Raw genomic sequence first — 16,056 nt, forward strand, 5'->3', positions numbered from 1 at the left:
GCCAAAACCCAACGCAAAAAACAAACGCCAGACCCCAATGCGTTAGCGTATTCTGACCCCATCTCAAACCCCAAAGCGCTTGGTGTTCTGACCCCAACGCCAAACCCCAACGCCAGACCCCAACGCGTTTGCGTCTTCTTACTGCAACGCAAGACGCCAACGCCATACAACAACGCGTTTGCGTCTTCTGAACACAACGCGAAACCCCAATGCCAAACCCCAACGCGTTTGCATCTTCTGACCCCAATGCCAGACCCCAACGCCAGACCCCAACGCCAAACCCCAACAAATTGGCGTCTTCTGACCCCAAGGCCAGACCCCAACGCGTTTGCATCTTCTGACCCCAAGGCCAGACCCCAACGCATTTGCGACTTCTGACCCCAACGCCAAAACCCAACGCCAAACCCCAAGGCCAAACCGCAACGCCGAACGCCAACGTGTTTGCGTCTTCTGACCCCAATGCCAAACCCCAACGCCAAACCCCAAGGCCAAACTGCAACGCCAAACGCCAACGTGTTTGCGTCTTCTGACCCCAATGCCAAACCCCAACGCCAAACCCCAATGCGTTTGCGTCTTCTGACAAAAACGCCAAACCACAACGCCAAACCTCAAAGTCAAACCACAACGTGTTTGCGTCTTCTGACCCCAACGCCAAACCGCAACGCCAAACACCAATGAACGCCAAAACCCAACGCCAAACTCCAACACAAAACCCCAACGCGTTTGCGACTCCTGACCCCAACACCAAACCCCAATGCAAAACCCCAACGCGTTTGCATCTTCTGACCCCAACGGCAAACCCCAATGCCAAACACCAATGCGTTTGCGTCTTCTGACCAAAACGCCAAACCCCAACGCCTTTGCGTCTTCTGACCCCAACACCAAACCCCAACGCCAAACCCCAACGCGTTTGCGCCTTCTGACACCAAAACCTGACCCCAAAGCCAAATCCAACGCGTTTGCGTCTTCTGACCCCAACGCCAAACCCCAACGCCAAACCCTAAAGTTAAACCCCAATGCCAAAGACAAACGCCAAATCCCAACGCCAAACACGAAAGTGTTTGCGTCTTCTGACCCCAACGTCAAACCCCAACACCAAACCCCAATGTGTTTGCGTCTTCTGACCACAATGCCAAACCCCAAAGGGTTTGCGTCTTCTGACCCCAATGCAAAACCCCAATGCCAAACACCAACAAACGCCAAAATCCAACGCCAAACCCCAACGCCAAAACCCAACGCGTTGGCGTCTTATGAATCCAACGCCAAACCCCAACGCCATACCCCAACGCGTTTGCGTCTTCTGAACCCGATGCCAAAGCCCAAAGCATTTGCGTCTTCTGACCCTAACGCCAAACCCCAACGCCAAAAACTAATGAATGCCAAAACCCAACGCCAAACCCCAATGCCAAACCCCAACGCGTTTGCGACTTCTGACCCCAACGCTAAACCCCAACGCCAAACCCCAAAGCCAAACACCAACGCGTTTGCTCCTTCTGACACCAACACCTGACCCCAATGCCAAACCCAACACGTTTGCGACTTCTGACCCCAATGCCAAACCCCAACGCCAAACCCCAAGGCCAAACCGCAACGCCAAACGCCAACGCGTTTGCGTCTTCTGACACCAGACCCAAACCCAACGCGTTTGCGTCCTCTGACTCCAACGCCAAACCCCAACGCCAAACCACAACGCGTTTGCTTCTTCTGACCCCAAAGCCAAACTCCAATGCGTTTGCGTCTTCTGACCCCAACGTCAAACACCAACGAATGCCAAAACGCAACGCCAAACCCCAACGCCAAACCCCAACGCGTTTGCGACTTCTGACCCCAATGCCAAACCCCAATGCCAAACCCCAACGCCAAACCCCAAAGCCAAACCCCAACGCGTTTGCGCCTTCTGACCCCAACGCCAAACCCCAACGCCAAAACCCAACGCCAAAACCCAACGCGTTTGCATCTTCTGACCCCAACGCCAAACCCCAATGCGTTGGCTTCTTATGAATCCAACGCCAAACCCCAACGCCAAACCCCAACGCGTTCGCGTATTCTGAACCCAACACCAAACCGCAACACCAAACACAAACGCGTTTGCGACTTCTGACCCCAACGCCAAACCCCAATGCAAAACCCCAATGCGTTTGCGCCTTCTGACACCAACACCTGACCCCAACGCCAAACCCCAAAGCCAAACACCAACGCGTTTGCGCCTTCTGACACCAACACCTGACCCCAACGCCAAACCCAACGCGTTTGCGTCTTCTGACCCCAACGTCAAACCCCAACACCAAACCCCAATGCGTTTGCGTCTTCTGACCCCAACGACAAACCCCAACGCGTTTGCGTCTTCTGACATCAAAGCTAATCCCCAAAGCCAAACCCCAACGCCAAACCAGAACGCCAAACACCAACGCGTTTGTATCTTCTGACCCCAACGCCAAACCCCAACGCCAGACGCCAACGTGTTTGCGTCTTCTGACCCTAACGCCAAACCCGAACGTGTTTGCCTCTTCTGACCCCAACGCCAAACTCCAACGTCAAAACCCAACACGTTTGCGTCTTCTGACCCCAACACAAAAACCCCAACGCCAAACCGCAACGTGTTTGCGTCTTCTGACCTCAACGCCAAACCCAACGCGTTTGCGTCTTCTGACCCCAATGACAAACCCCAACGCGTTTGCGTCTTCTGACCCCAACGACAAACCCCAATGCCAAACCCCAACGCGTTTGCCTCTTCTGAAGCCAACGCCAAACAACAACACCAACCTGAAAGCGATTGCGTCTTCTGACCCCAACGCCAAACCCCAACGCATTTGTGTATTTTGACCGCAACGTTAAACCCCAACGCCAAACCCCAAGGCCAAACCCCAACGCCAAACGCCAACGCGTTTGCGTCATCTGACCCCAACACCAAACCCGAACGCGTTTGCCTCTTCTGACCCCAAGGCCAAACCCCAACGCCAAACCCCAACGCGTTTGCGTCTTCTGGCTCCAACGACAAACCCCTACGCCAAACCCCAACACGTTTGCGTCTTCTGACCTCAACGCCAAACCCCAACGCAAACACCAACGATTTCAAACCCCAATGGAAACCCCAGTGCCAAACCCCAACGCATTTGTGTATTTTGACCGCAACGTTAAACTCCAACGCCAAACACCAACGCGTTTGCGTCTTCTGACCCCAACGCGTTTGTGTTTTCTGACCCCAGTGCCAGACCCCAACGCCAGATACCAACGTGTTTGCATCTTCTGACACGAAGGCCGGACCCCAATGCGTTTGCGTCTTCGGACCCCAAGGCCAGACCCCAACGAATTTGCGTCTTCTGACCCCAACGCCAGACCCAAACGCCAGACCCCACAGCCAGACCCAAACGTGTTTGCTCCTTCAGACCCCAACGCCAGACCCCAACACGTTTGCATCTTCTGACCCCAATGCCAGACCCCAACAACACACCCCAAAGCGTTTGCGTCTTCCCACCCCAATGTCAGACCCCAACGTGTTTGCATCTTCTGACCCCAACGCGTTTGCATCTTCATACCGCAAGGCCAGACCCCAACGCATTTGCGTCTTCTGACCCCAACGTCAGACCCCAATGCCAGACCCCAACGCGATTGCGTCTTCTCACACCAACGCCAGATCCCAACGCGTTTGCGTCTTCTGATCCCAATGCCAGACCCCAACGCGTTTGTGTCTTCTGACCCCAATGCCAGACATCAACACGTTTGCGTCTTCTGACCCCAATGCCAGACCCCAATGCTTTTTCGTCTTCTGACCCCAACGCTAGACCCCAATGCCAGACCCCAACGCAAGACCTCAATGCCAGAACCCAATGCCTGACCCCAAAGCGTTTGCGTCTTCTGACACAATGCCAGACCCCAACGCGTTTGGTTTTTCTGACCGAAACACCAGGCCCCAACGCCAGAATCCAACGCCAGGCTCTAACGCCTGTCCCCAACGTGTTTGCATCTTCTGACCAATACGCAAGGCCCCAACGCCAGACCCCAACGCCAGACCCCAATGATAGACAGCAACACGTTTGCGTCTTCTGACCCCAACGCCAGACCACAACGCAAGACCCCAACGCAAGACCCCAACACCAGACCCCAACGCGTTTGCAACTTCTGACCCCAACGCCAGACCCAAACGCGTTTGCATCTTCTGACACCAACGACAGACACAAACACGTTTGCGTCTTCAGATCCCAACGCCAGACACCAACGCGTTTGCGTCTTCTGACCCCAATGCCAGGCCCCAACTCCAGACCCCAACGCGTTTGCGTCTTCTGACCCCAACGCCAGACCCCAATGCGTTTGCATCTTCTGACCCCAACGCGTTGTTGTCTTCTGACCCCAACGCCAGACACCAACGCCAGACCCCAACGCGTTTGCTCCTTCAGACCCCAGCGCCAGAACCCAACGCGTTTGCGTCTTCTGACCCCAAAGCCAGACCCCAACGCCTTTGCGTCTTCTGACCCCAACGCTAGATGCCAGCGCCAGACCCCAACGCCAGACCCCAACGCCAGACCCCAACGCATTTGCGTCTTCAGACCTCAATGCCAGACCCCAACGCCAGACCCCAACGCCAAACCCCAACGCGTTTGCGTCTCCTGACCCCAACACCAGACCGCAACGCCAGACCCAAACAGCAGACCCCAACGCCAGACCCCAATGCGTTTGCGCGTTCTGACCCCAACACCAGACCCCATTGCCATACCCCAACGCCAGACCCCAACGCCGGACCCCAACGCGTTGACATCTTCTGATCCCAACGGCAGATGCAAGACGCAAACGCGTTGGGGTCCGGCGTTGGGGTCAGAAGTCGAAAACGCGTTGGGGTCTGGCGTTGGGATCAGAACGCGCAAACACGTTGGAGTCTGGCGTTCGGGTCTGCTGTTAGACTCTAGCGTTGGTATCTGGCGTTGGGATCAGAAGACGCAAATGCGTTGGCGTTTGTATTTGGGGTCAGAAGACGCAAATGCGTTGGGGTTTGACGTTGGGGTTTGGCGTTGGGGTTTGGCGTTAGGGTCAGAAGACGCAAACGTGTTGGGGTTTGTAGTTTGTGTTTGGCGTTGGGGTTTGGCGATGGGGTTTGGCACTGGGGTTTGGCGTTGGGTTTTGTCGTTGGTGTCAGAAGACGGAAACGCATTGGGGTTTGGCGTTGTGTTCAGAAGACGCAAACACGTTGGTGTTTGTCGTTTGGCTTTGGCGTTGGGGTTTGGCGCTGGGGTTTGGCGCTGGGGTTTGGTGTTGGGGTTTATCGTTGGGATCAGAAGACGCAAATACGTTGGGGTTAGGCGTTGTGGTCAGAAGACGCAAATGCGTTGGGGTTTGGCGTTGGTGCTTTGCGTTTGGGTTTGGCGTTGTGATTTGGCTTTGGAGTCAGAATACGTAAACGCTTTGGGGTTTGGCGTTGGGGTTTGGCGTTGGGGTTTGGCATTCGGGTCATAAGATGCAAACGCGTTGGGGTTTGGCGTTGGGGTTTGGTGTTTGGGTTTGGTGTTGTTGTTTAGCGCTGGGGTTTGGCGTTGGGGTCGGACGACGCAAACGCGTTGGGGTTTGGCGTTGGATTCAGAAGACGCAAAAGCGTTGGGGTTTGGCGTTGGGGTTTGGTGCTGGGGTTTGGCGCTGGGGTCAGAAGATGCAAACACTTCGGAGTTTGGCGTTGGGGTTTGGCGTTGGGGTCAGAAGACGCAAACGCGTGGGAGTTTGGCATTGGGGCTTTGCGTTTTGGTTTGGCGTTGTGATTTGGCTTTGGGGTCAGAATACGTAAACGCATTGTGGTTTGGTGTTGGGGTTTGGCGTTGGGTCAGAAGACGCAAACGCGTTGTCATTTGGTGTTGGGGTTTGGCGTTGGGTTCAGAAGACGCAAACGCGTTGGGTTTTGGCGTTGGGGTTTGGTGTTCGGGTCAGAAGACGGAAACGCGTTGGGGTTTGGCGTTGGGGTTTGGCATTGCGGTTTGGCCCTGGGGTTTGGCGCTGGGGTTTGGCGCTGCGGTTTGGCGTTGGGGTCAGAAGACGCAAACGCGTTCGAGTTTGGCGTTGGGGTTTGGCATTGCGGTTTGGCGCTGGTGTTTGGCATTGGGGTTTAGCGTTGGGGTCAGACGATGCAAACACGTTGGGGTTTGGCGTTGGGGCTTTGCGTTTGGGTTTGGTGTTGTGGTTTGCCTTTGGGGTCAGAATACATAAACGCTTTGGGGTTTGGCGTTGGGCTTTGGCATTGTGTTCAGAAGACGCAAACGCATTTTGGTTTGGCGTTGGGGTTTGGCGTTGGAGTCATAAGACGCAAATGCGTTGGGGTTTGGCGCTGCTGTTTGGCATTGGGTTTTGTCGTTGGGGTCAGATGACGCAAACGCGTTGGTGTTTGGCGTTGCCGATTGGCGTTCGGATTTGGCGTTGGGGTTTGGCGTTTGGGTTTGGTGTTGTTGTTTGGCGCTGGGGTTTGGTGCTGGGGTTTGGCGTTTGGGTCAGACGACGCAAACGCATTGGGGTTTGGCGTTGGATTCAGAAGACGCAAACGCGTTGGGGTTTCGCGTTGGGGTTTGGCGCTGGGTTTTGACCCTGGGGTTTGGCGCTAGGGTTTAGCGTTGGGATTTGGCATTGGGGTTTGTTTTGGGGGTTTGGCGTTGGTGTTTGGCTTTGGGGTCAGTAGACGGAAACGCGTTGGGGTTTGGCGCTGGGGTTTGGAGTTGCGTTTTGGCGTTGGGTTCAGAAGATGCAAACGCGTTGGGGTTTGGCGTTGGGGTTTGGCTTTGGGGTTTGGTGTTGGAGTTTGGCGCTGGGGTTTGGCGCTGGGGTTTGGCATTGGTGTCAGAAGACGCAAACACGTTAGGGTTTGGCGTTGGGGTCTAAAGACGCAAACGCATTGGGTTTTGGGGTTGGGATCAGAAGATGCAAATGCGTTGGTGTTTGGCGTTGGCGATTGGCGTTGGGATTTGGCGTTGGGGTTTGGAATTTGGGTCAGAAGCCGCAAACGCTTTGTGGTTTGGCGTTGGGGTTTGGCGTTTGGGTTTGGCGTTGTGGTTTGGCTTTGGGGTTTGGCGTTGGGCTTTGGCGTTGTGGTCAGAAGACGCAAACGCATTGTGGTTTGGCGTTGCGGTTTGGCGTTGGGGTCAGAAGACTCAAACGCGTTGGGATTTGGTGTTGGGGTTTGGCGTTGCGGTCAGAAGACGCAAACACGTTGGCTTTTGGCGTTGGGGTTTGACGTTTGCGTTTGGTGTTGTTTGGCGCTTGGGTTCGATGCTGGGTTTTGGCGTTGGGGTCAGACGACGCAAACGCGTTGGGGTTTGGCGTTGGGTTCAGAAGATGCAAACGCGTTCGGGTTTGTCGTTGGGGTTTCTCACTGGGGTTTTTCGTTGGGGTTTGGTTTTGGGGTTTGGCATTGGGGTCAGAAGACGGAAACGCGTTGGGGTTTGGCTTTAGGATCAGAAGATGCAAACACGTTGGAGTTTGGCGCTAGGGGGTGGCGCTGGGGTTTGGCCTTGGGGTCAGAAGACGGAAATACGTTGGGGTTTGGCGGTGCGGTTTGGCTTTGGGGTAAGAAGACGCAAACACGTTGGGGTTTGGCATTGGGGTCTAAAGATGCAAACGCGTTGGGTTTCGGGTTTGGGATCAGAAGATGCAAACGCGTTGGTGTTTGGCGTTGGCGATTGGCGTTGGGGTTTGGCGCTGGGGTCAGAAGATGCAAATGCGTTGCGGTTTGGCGTTGGGGTTTGTCCTGTGCCTGTACGCAGACCCTGATGAATTGGTATTCCTGCACCCAAATTATCCATCGCCTGCTCTGTTACTAAGTCGTAATATTCTAATTGCCAAACCTCACGGCGTGCCGAAAATAATGTTGTTTTCGTTAACATTTTCCAATCATGTGGTGTCATTACATATGCCACCCGCACTGCCTCTATTAATGCTACGGTGAACACATTTTGTAATCCATTTTCTGTAATAGTTTTTTTTTTTAAGCTCTTTAGAAACCTGGTGAGGCAAACCCTCATTAGTTGGGAACCGGTTTTATTTCTTTTTAACAGGGAAGGCAAAAGTAAAATTAGCCCGTTTTATAGCTGCTTCTTTACATTTCTGCGCTGCCGACTCGATCTCGGCTAACTCCTTCAGAAAGGGATTAGCAGGTGCTGTAGACAATATAGAACGTAACAGCGGTGGTGGTGAAAATTACAGCAGGGGGGTGGGGGGGGCAGTGTCTCTAATAGCTGAGGAGGTAATGGTAATAGAGGGTATAAATCTGGTTCCCCCTCTGCACTAAGCAGCCCAGGGTCAAAAGGGGCTTCAGTCTCAGAATTATTTGGGACAGCTTTAGCTCGATCATATATATTTTGGCCCTTTGGCTCCCGTTTCTATCTTTTTTCTTTTTTTTTTTTTTCCCCCTTTTTCTAACAATAGCCTCTAAAGGTTTGAGCTGCTCCAACATGGAGTATAAAAACTGCCGTGTCACAAGAACAGCATCAGGAATCTCAAAACCTAGCCCTTTAGGTGTCTGTAAGCATTCCTTTACTCGCTCCCACATAGCGCTATCAAGTGCGCCATCTACTGGGAACCAATTACGATGTTTTTACCAACAGCAGCAATCACATTAGATGGGTTTTAGTTACACGGTAACCAGCAGCACGCAATACCTGTTGCGGTGCTTTTTAGTGTAATTTAGCTCTTGCGAAGCCATCTGTCCCATTACAATGATCGTGTAGTTTTCCTGTTCAACGGGTGCAGGTGCTCCTATTTAAGGAAGGTAGCCACAAAAACCTTAGTAGAACTATAAAAAGCAAACTCGCCTGGAGGTTTTCCTCACACAGGGCACCTAGCTGCAGGTATGAAGGAGATGCAGACTTCGTAGACTTTTTCTAGGTATATTCTTTAATCAGCACGGATGTGCGGCATAGCAAAGGAAGCTCTCTTGCTTCTCTCTTTCAAGCAATTATACAGAGCGAGCTCATTCCTGAACTAAAAAGCCAAGGGGGATGTTTTAACATTCTTCCCTGGCGCGCCTGCGCTCGTGACTGTTTGTGGTTACGTCCTCTCTCACGCATCCTCCCAGGCGGTTTCCAGCCTGGCTTTTTTGTATGCTCAACATTCATTTTGCCATGGGGCTTGTTTGGAACACCTGGTCTTTTATCATGTTTATTCTTATATGTTGAACATTAGCTTCCCGCTTCTATTTTAGTCTCAATCAATCTTCCGTAGTATTGGCACTGCGCCCACAAGGTAGCAAATTCAAAAACTTGTTAGGGGGAGATTCAAAGTGGAACATAAAAAGCCATGGGCTAAAGTTTCTAGGACAGGAAATTCAGTAAATGATAACAGAAATAAAATTTTTAAAGCAACATGGTACAGGACAGGAAAAAACTAAATCAAGGGAAAGGGAACTAGATAAATGGAGACATTAAAAGAAAATTTAAATAGCCAGAGAGCAAGGAAAATGGAAAAAGAAATAGGGAGCGCAAACTGAATAAGGGACAAAAGAGTCAAATGTGACGGGGCATGTGACAGACAAGAAAGGATTAAAACTCAGGGATAGTCAGCTTAACAAAAGGAGACAGAGAAGGAAATCTGAAAATGCAAAAAGCTACAGTATGGTCATCAGACAACTGAAAATAAGAGACGGCAAACTAAATTACCTGTACAGGTGTAGAAACGCTTTTTAAAGCCAAGAGATTGAGAGGAAAAAAATTCAAAAACAGAGACAGCAATCTAAATTAATAGAGTTGTGGGGGAAAAAAAAAAAATCATAAAAGAAGCACAGGCTGCAGGACTCATGGGAAGGAAATAACAAACAAACGTGTTAGCTGGGACAAAATTAAGCACAGAAGCCACATGAGGCAAGACAAGCAAACCTAAAAAATAAAGGCTGAAAAAAAGAGACACACATCAAAAGTAAATTCAAAAAGTGACCGGGTACTCAAGAAACTGGAAACTATTAAAAAGAAGGGTAGAGAGCTGGGTCAAAGGAGAGGGAAAAAAAAGTGACTAGGTAGAGGACAAAAAAAAAAAACAAACTTAAAAACACCACCAGCAAACTAGATAAAAGCAGACACAGAAACAAAATTTTTAAAGCCAAGAGACTAAGACAGGAAAGAATGGAACAATAGTCAAAATAACAAGAGAGGAAAGAACAAAGAGCCACAGCAAAAGAAAATGCCAAGGTAGAAAGAATATCTAAATAGTCAGGGCGTAGAGGAATGCACAAAATAATTTCAAAATGTGTCAAAATTAAGACAGCAAATGGGATCTAAGGAGACACAGTTTTAAAAGGAAATAAGACAAAAAAATTAAACACAGTGATGGAGAACAAAAATGGATTAAAAAAAAAGTAAATGAAAGAGCACTAAGGAAAGAAAGGAAATAATAAAAGTAGGCATAAAAAAATAAAAGATATGGTTACTAGGGAAATGAAAAAATTATTAAATAGGGACAGCAAACCAACAACAAGTAGAAAGAAAATGTGAATAACATCAGCACTAAGGAAAACTAAGAAATAATTAAAACACCAGCAAAGGGTATAATCACTGCTACTCTCCATTTCTTTCTCCTCATTTGCCCCAGTTCTCCCTAGTTTCCCCATCTTTGCCTCCGTTGGCCCCGGTCCCCCTCCCTTCTCCTTTTTATCTCTGTTTTCCCCCCATTTCCCCCCTGTCCAGTGTATGTGATGCTGAACCTGGGCCTTTCTTACAGCTCTTACCTGGAACAGACTACTCTGGTTCTCTCTGTGACTAAAGCCCAATGCCCGCACATCCAGCCAGCTGCGGAGCTGCCACCACCAGCAGCACCAGTGGAGCACCCACCCCAGAGCAGAATGAGCTCCCTGTTGACTTACCAAGAGCGCCACAGCATCCATTGGTCTTTCCTTAACCCCGCCGTCACCCTTGCTCCATTCCCAAGCGCACTATGGCTTCTGCCAGACTATCCCAAAGCACAGTGAGCTCCCTACTAAATTGCTGAGAGTGCTGGGTCTTTTCCGGGCTTCTCAAAAGCCCACCAAGTACCCTGCTGCCTTCCACCATCCAAACTTTGGCAGTTATCTCTGTGCAGACCAATTAGGACCCAATTAGGTTAAAAAAAAAAAAAGCAAGTGGAAAAAAAATATCCCCTGACTGGGTTTTTTTTTCTTATTAGAATATCTTGGGTTTGGGTGGTGTGTTTGTTTTGGGGTTGTGGTTTGTTGCTTTTTTTTATACAAGGCCTAGAAAAGAAAAATACCTTGACTTCAGCTACAACATGTTAACAACGCTTACATACTACCACACAACCAAAGCCAGACACATGCACAACGCTCACTTCACCTACCCTATAAACCACCCCTCCCTCTCCGCTCTGCCATTCGCCCACTGCTTGCCACCACAGGTCTGCGGCTCTCCTCAGGAACAGGGTTCCCGCTGGCCTCCAAAATCGCCCTGCCTTTGAAAACCCCAGCCCGAGGCCCTCCGCAGTCCAAACATTTACAATTAACAGTGCCACACAGAGTGATAGGGACTGGGGGAAAAAAAAACCCACACAGACAGGGCAAAAGAAAAAAAAGAGACCCGGCACCGTACGGTGCAATGCAGTCTTAGATCACAGTCAAGACCCAGCGCAACACAAAGCTGTATGGTGCGACACAAGACCCAGCACGACACAGAACCATACGGTGTGACACAGTCTTAGACAACAGTCAAGACCCAGTGCAACACAAAGCCGTACGGTGCAATGCAAGACCCGGCACAACATGGAACCGAAAAGTGCGACGCAGTCTTAGACCACAGTTGAGACCCCGTGCAATACAAAGCCGTACAGTGTGACACAAGAACCCTGTGCGACACGGAGCCGTACGGCGTGATGCAGTCTTATGTCACAGTCAAGACCTGGCGTGACACATAGCCATAGTGTGTGATACAAGACCCAGTGCCATAAGGAGCTGTACGGCGCGACACAGAGCCATAGAGTGTGATACAAGACCCAGTGCCATAAGGAGCTGTACGGCGCGACACAGAGCCATAGAGTGTGATGCAAGACCCTGTGCAATATGGAGCCAGAGTGTGATGAAATACGCAGCCGTACGGTGCAACACAATCTTAGATCACAGTCAAGACCCAGCATGACACAGATCCGTATGGTGTGATGCAGTCTTAGATCACAGTCAAGACCCAGCACAATGTGGAGCCATACAGTGACACGCAATAGCAGGTGTGACACAGCCCTATGGTACGACAGAGCGCCGTACAGTGCAATGCAGTCTTAGACCAAAGTCAAGGCGTGGTGCAATACAGAGCCGTAGAGCACGACGCAAGACACAGCACAATAGGGAGCCATACGGTGCGACGCAATCTCAGTCCACACAAGCATGGTGCTGCAATGCAAGATGAATACAACGCCATGCCATACAGTGTCCTACAAAAACAGAACGCTACAGTGCAATACCGTATTAGGTGACCATCAGTACAGATACAGAGCAATACAATACAAAACCAGAACAATGGACATGTGAGAAGCTGGGCTTTAAGACTTAAGCCCATAAGGGCACCAGGATGAAAAGCTGTAGGGCAGCTTTATGGAAGTGGATTTTTCAAGAGCAGATCGTACCCGCCCACATTGCCTCTACAAGGGCGACCCTCCAGGAACATTCACAATGTCAGGCATGCTTTTGGCTCCGATGAAAATAAATGCTCAAGGGGCTTGATAGCGAAGCGGCAAATCACCTGAAACCCTACTGACACACGTACCAAGCGTAGAGAGCCCAGGGGGCGAAACAGAGACCTGTGGAAGGCATCGTCTAAGAGACAGAATGCAGATGACAAATGACGCTAAGCCACGGACACGGGCTGGAACGGCCCTGCTCCACACACGTTCGCATCCTGTGTAACAGACCCCGGGCCCTCTAACCGCTCTCAGACTTAAGCCACCCCTAACAGCCTTGTCCACAACTCCAAATTTAAATGCCCTGCTAGCCCCAGCCACCCACCGCTTTTTGCCCCTTGACTTACCTTTCAGAGGGCAGGGTCCAGAATCCCTCCTCATCAGAAGCACACGATCCGAGTGGGATGCTCCTGCATTCACCAGGTTCTTCATCGCTTGCAAGACAGAACGCCACCCGTCACAGACATGCCACACCGCATTCATCTCTACCCAATGACACCCACCTTCTAAGTGCTGCGCCCAAGAAATCAGATATCATGTCCAGCATCTCCCACGGAAACCAGAAAACTGATGAAATATATCACCTGTTACACTCAGAAGTTACCATCCGCTCTGCAGTTCCTAGCCTGCCGCTCCTCTCTCATCCACCGACTCGCCTCAAACCCTCGGCCCTTTGAGGAGAGCCCACGGGGCACCCGCAAAGCCCAAGACAAATGCTTAACAGTCACCACGTGATCCTCAGCGATTCAAGCTTAACTATGCCGCTTATCGAGTCTCTTGCCTTTTCTCAACGCGCTCTTCGTCATGCGACTTCTCCCACCCCAGAAGGAATGCGGCACCTGCCAAAGAAACAGAGGAAAGCGTACGCTAAGATACCGCCCAAAGCCTTGGCTCGCTTGAGGCTCTTTCCCTCCGTCTCGGTCGCTTGACCGGCCAGAGTCAGATTCTTTAGTCTGCCTGCCCCCTGTCAAACTCAAACAACGGGGTATTATTCTGGCTACATCAATAATATGACATATCAAACTGCTACCATAGCACAGTGGTCATCGCGCACGTTGCCAGAATTTGCTCTAGCGTGGATCTCTCACTTGACATTTTGATCCGCACCTAGAAAATAAAAACAAATCAGCGTAATCTAGTCAGAACCACTGACAGTCACGTCGCATCTCTGATATCAGACACCTGCCCACCTTTGTCCGGCGCTCGACTTTCCTCTTCTCTCGCCCTTTGGCGTGGGGTTCGTCGCTCCACATCTGAAAAAGCGACCCAAACAAACCCTTTAAAACAGTTACCTGCATGCTGACCAGTACCTCGATGAGACCCAAGGCCTATCTTATTTTTGCATGTGCCTTCTAACTACAGCATTAAAACCACTAATTGAGCCCCACGTGTGCTGACTGCCACAAACTGCTGCTCCCAGAAGGTGAGACTCCAACCTGAGACGCACCCGCAAAACTCTGCAAGTCACTGTGGCAGCTGTCTACAGCTACTTGCCTGGAGATGGACTGTACGGTCTTCACCAAAATAATCCGGGCGGATCAAGTTATCACACAACAATAGAGTTATGCTACCCTGCCTTTAATATCGCTACACTCCCAGGCAAGGCAGATCCAACCCTGACATGAAGGCCAACAATACACACCAACACCATGAGAAACACGATCATGAGGCACAATAAGACCACAATCAGATGTGACTCCAGTGAGGAAGATGCTGCAGGCAGAAAAGCCCTATGGAGCCTCAAGGGAGGAAATTCTTCGCAGTCATCACAGAATAGAGTCGAATGTAGCGGTCCGTTACATGAAGTTATGGTCAAAACAGAAGACCGATGCACGAGAATCCTGACTTTGAGACCTACAAATGAGGAATGCCCAGAAACTCAAGAGATAGGAGACCGATCCACGTCTCACGCTTGTTATGCAAGAAAAGAAGCATCTGACTGACCCTATGCCGATGAGGCTGGGCATTCGAGATGCCCAGGATGGCACCCGAGATGCCCATCTTGCTCCTTGAGCACAAAGAGCAATGAGAACCGCAAAACCAAAAAACATCCAGGACACAGAAGATTGACTAGACAAACCACACAAGAACACAGAGACAGGCTGGAACTACCTTGCCCAGCACACAACACTTGTGTTGAAAAGTAACCCAGCTCCCTTTAACTGTCCAAAAGCAACTGCTCCTGGACAGCCCTCTCCCCTATACTAACTCTAAAATTCCCTCCCCCAAAATCCTAACCTTATCGCCCCACAAGCCACCCCCACCAACCCCAGGACCTGTCCCATAACTTAGCATTCAAAGGGCCAGGGTCCAAATCCATTCTCAAAGGAAACACATCAGATCAATGGGACACTCCCCTGGTATCCATTTCTTCTTTATCATCTGCAAAATCCAAACAAAACAAAAAAACCCAGTCCTGGCAGATAGCATCACAGCAGTCACGAACAACCTTTCCCACAACACACACACCGCCAAAAAGCACCGTGTCATTCCACTCCTCAACTGCTCCTCACCTGTTCCAAAGCTGGACACTGCAGCCATCATCACTTATGGCACCTGGGATACTAGGAAAGAAAATTACTGTTGTGCTTACGAGACATCACCAGTCCCATGATCCTCCTCGCTAATAGCCAGCTCAACTCTAATGCTTGGCCGAGTCCAGAGGCGGCCCACACAGTGCCTGAAAAAACAAAGATAAGCGCTTAACCAAGTTGCCATGTAATATTTGGCTCTTGGATGCTGACCCAGCACACAGCCTCAGCTTCTCGGACAGTTCATTGGCATGCAGCTTCGTCCTTCCGAGCCCATGTGTGGCACCTGTGAAAAACAAGGCAAAAAATGTGTTCAGAGCTACTGCCCGAAATAGACGCTTGTCCACAGCAACTCCTAGCTACTGCTCCTTTACCTCGCCTCCTCCCTGGTCCGGTCTCCGTCATTTTGAGTGGCCACATTGAGGCTCAGGTACCACCTGTAAAACACAAACAACAAGGGACGCCTAAAACTTCACCGACAATATGAAAACTGAAAAGTAACTGCTACTTCACCCACTAGCCACAGCTCACCTTGCCAGAGTCAGCACCGGCACCAGCATCCCGCTTTGCACATTGCTGTGCATGTTCAAATTAGAAAAAAGAAAACCATAATGTAGCCACATAGCCACCGGTCACAACTTCCCTCCAACACCCTGCACCGACTCACCTTCTGACAGGGCTCTGCTCACCACCTCTGTTGCTCTTCAGAGAGCTACTTGTCCCTCTGCATCCAAAAAAAATTTGTTACACAGCTTACCCAGGTGCCAATCAAGAGCTTCCCAATTCCAGAGCTCTCATCTCTGCTTCAGAGTACCACCTAGAGGCCAAGGGCAGCCTGCCATTCAAAACAGATCCAGCTTAGAGGCACACACACAAGTCTTATCACCTTTGAGATGCAATCTGCTTCGCTCCCACT

At 50.7% G+C, this 16,056-nt stretch overlaps 1 protein-coding gene across 1 annotated transcript in view; it reads left to right on the top strand.

The window, feature by feature from the left end:
• LOC147412342 (acrosin-like) overlaps nucleotides 1-13,538 on the top strand; it is a 50,624-nt gene extending 37,086 nt beyond the window's left edge. Inside the window, exon 6 of the mRNA XM_086481451.1 lies at nucleotides 13,435-13,538. Coding sequence (XP_086337577.1) covers nucleotides 13,435-13,538 — 104 coding nt within the window. The remainder of the gene's footprint in view (nucleotides 1-13,434) is intronic.
• The last annotated feature ends 2,518 nt before the right edge of the window (nucleotides 13,539-16,056 follow it).

The sequence above is a fragment of the Leptosomus discolor genome, unplaced genomic scaffold (genome assembly GCF_034619465.1).
Source record: "Leptosomus discolor isolate bLepDis1 unplaced genomic scaffold, bLepDis1.hap2 HAP2_SCAFFOLD_82, whole genome shotgun sequence".
NCBI classification, from domain to species: Eukaryota; Metazoa; Chordata; class Aves; order Leptosomiformes; family Leptosomidae; genus Leptosomus; species Leptosomus discolor.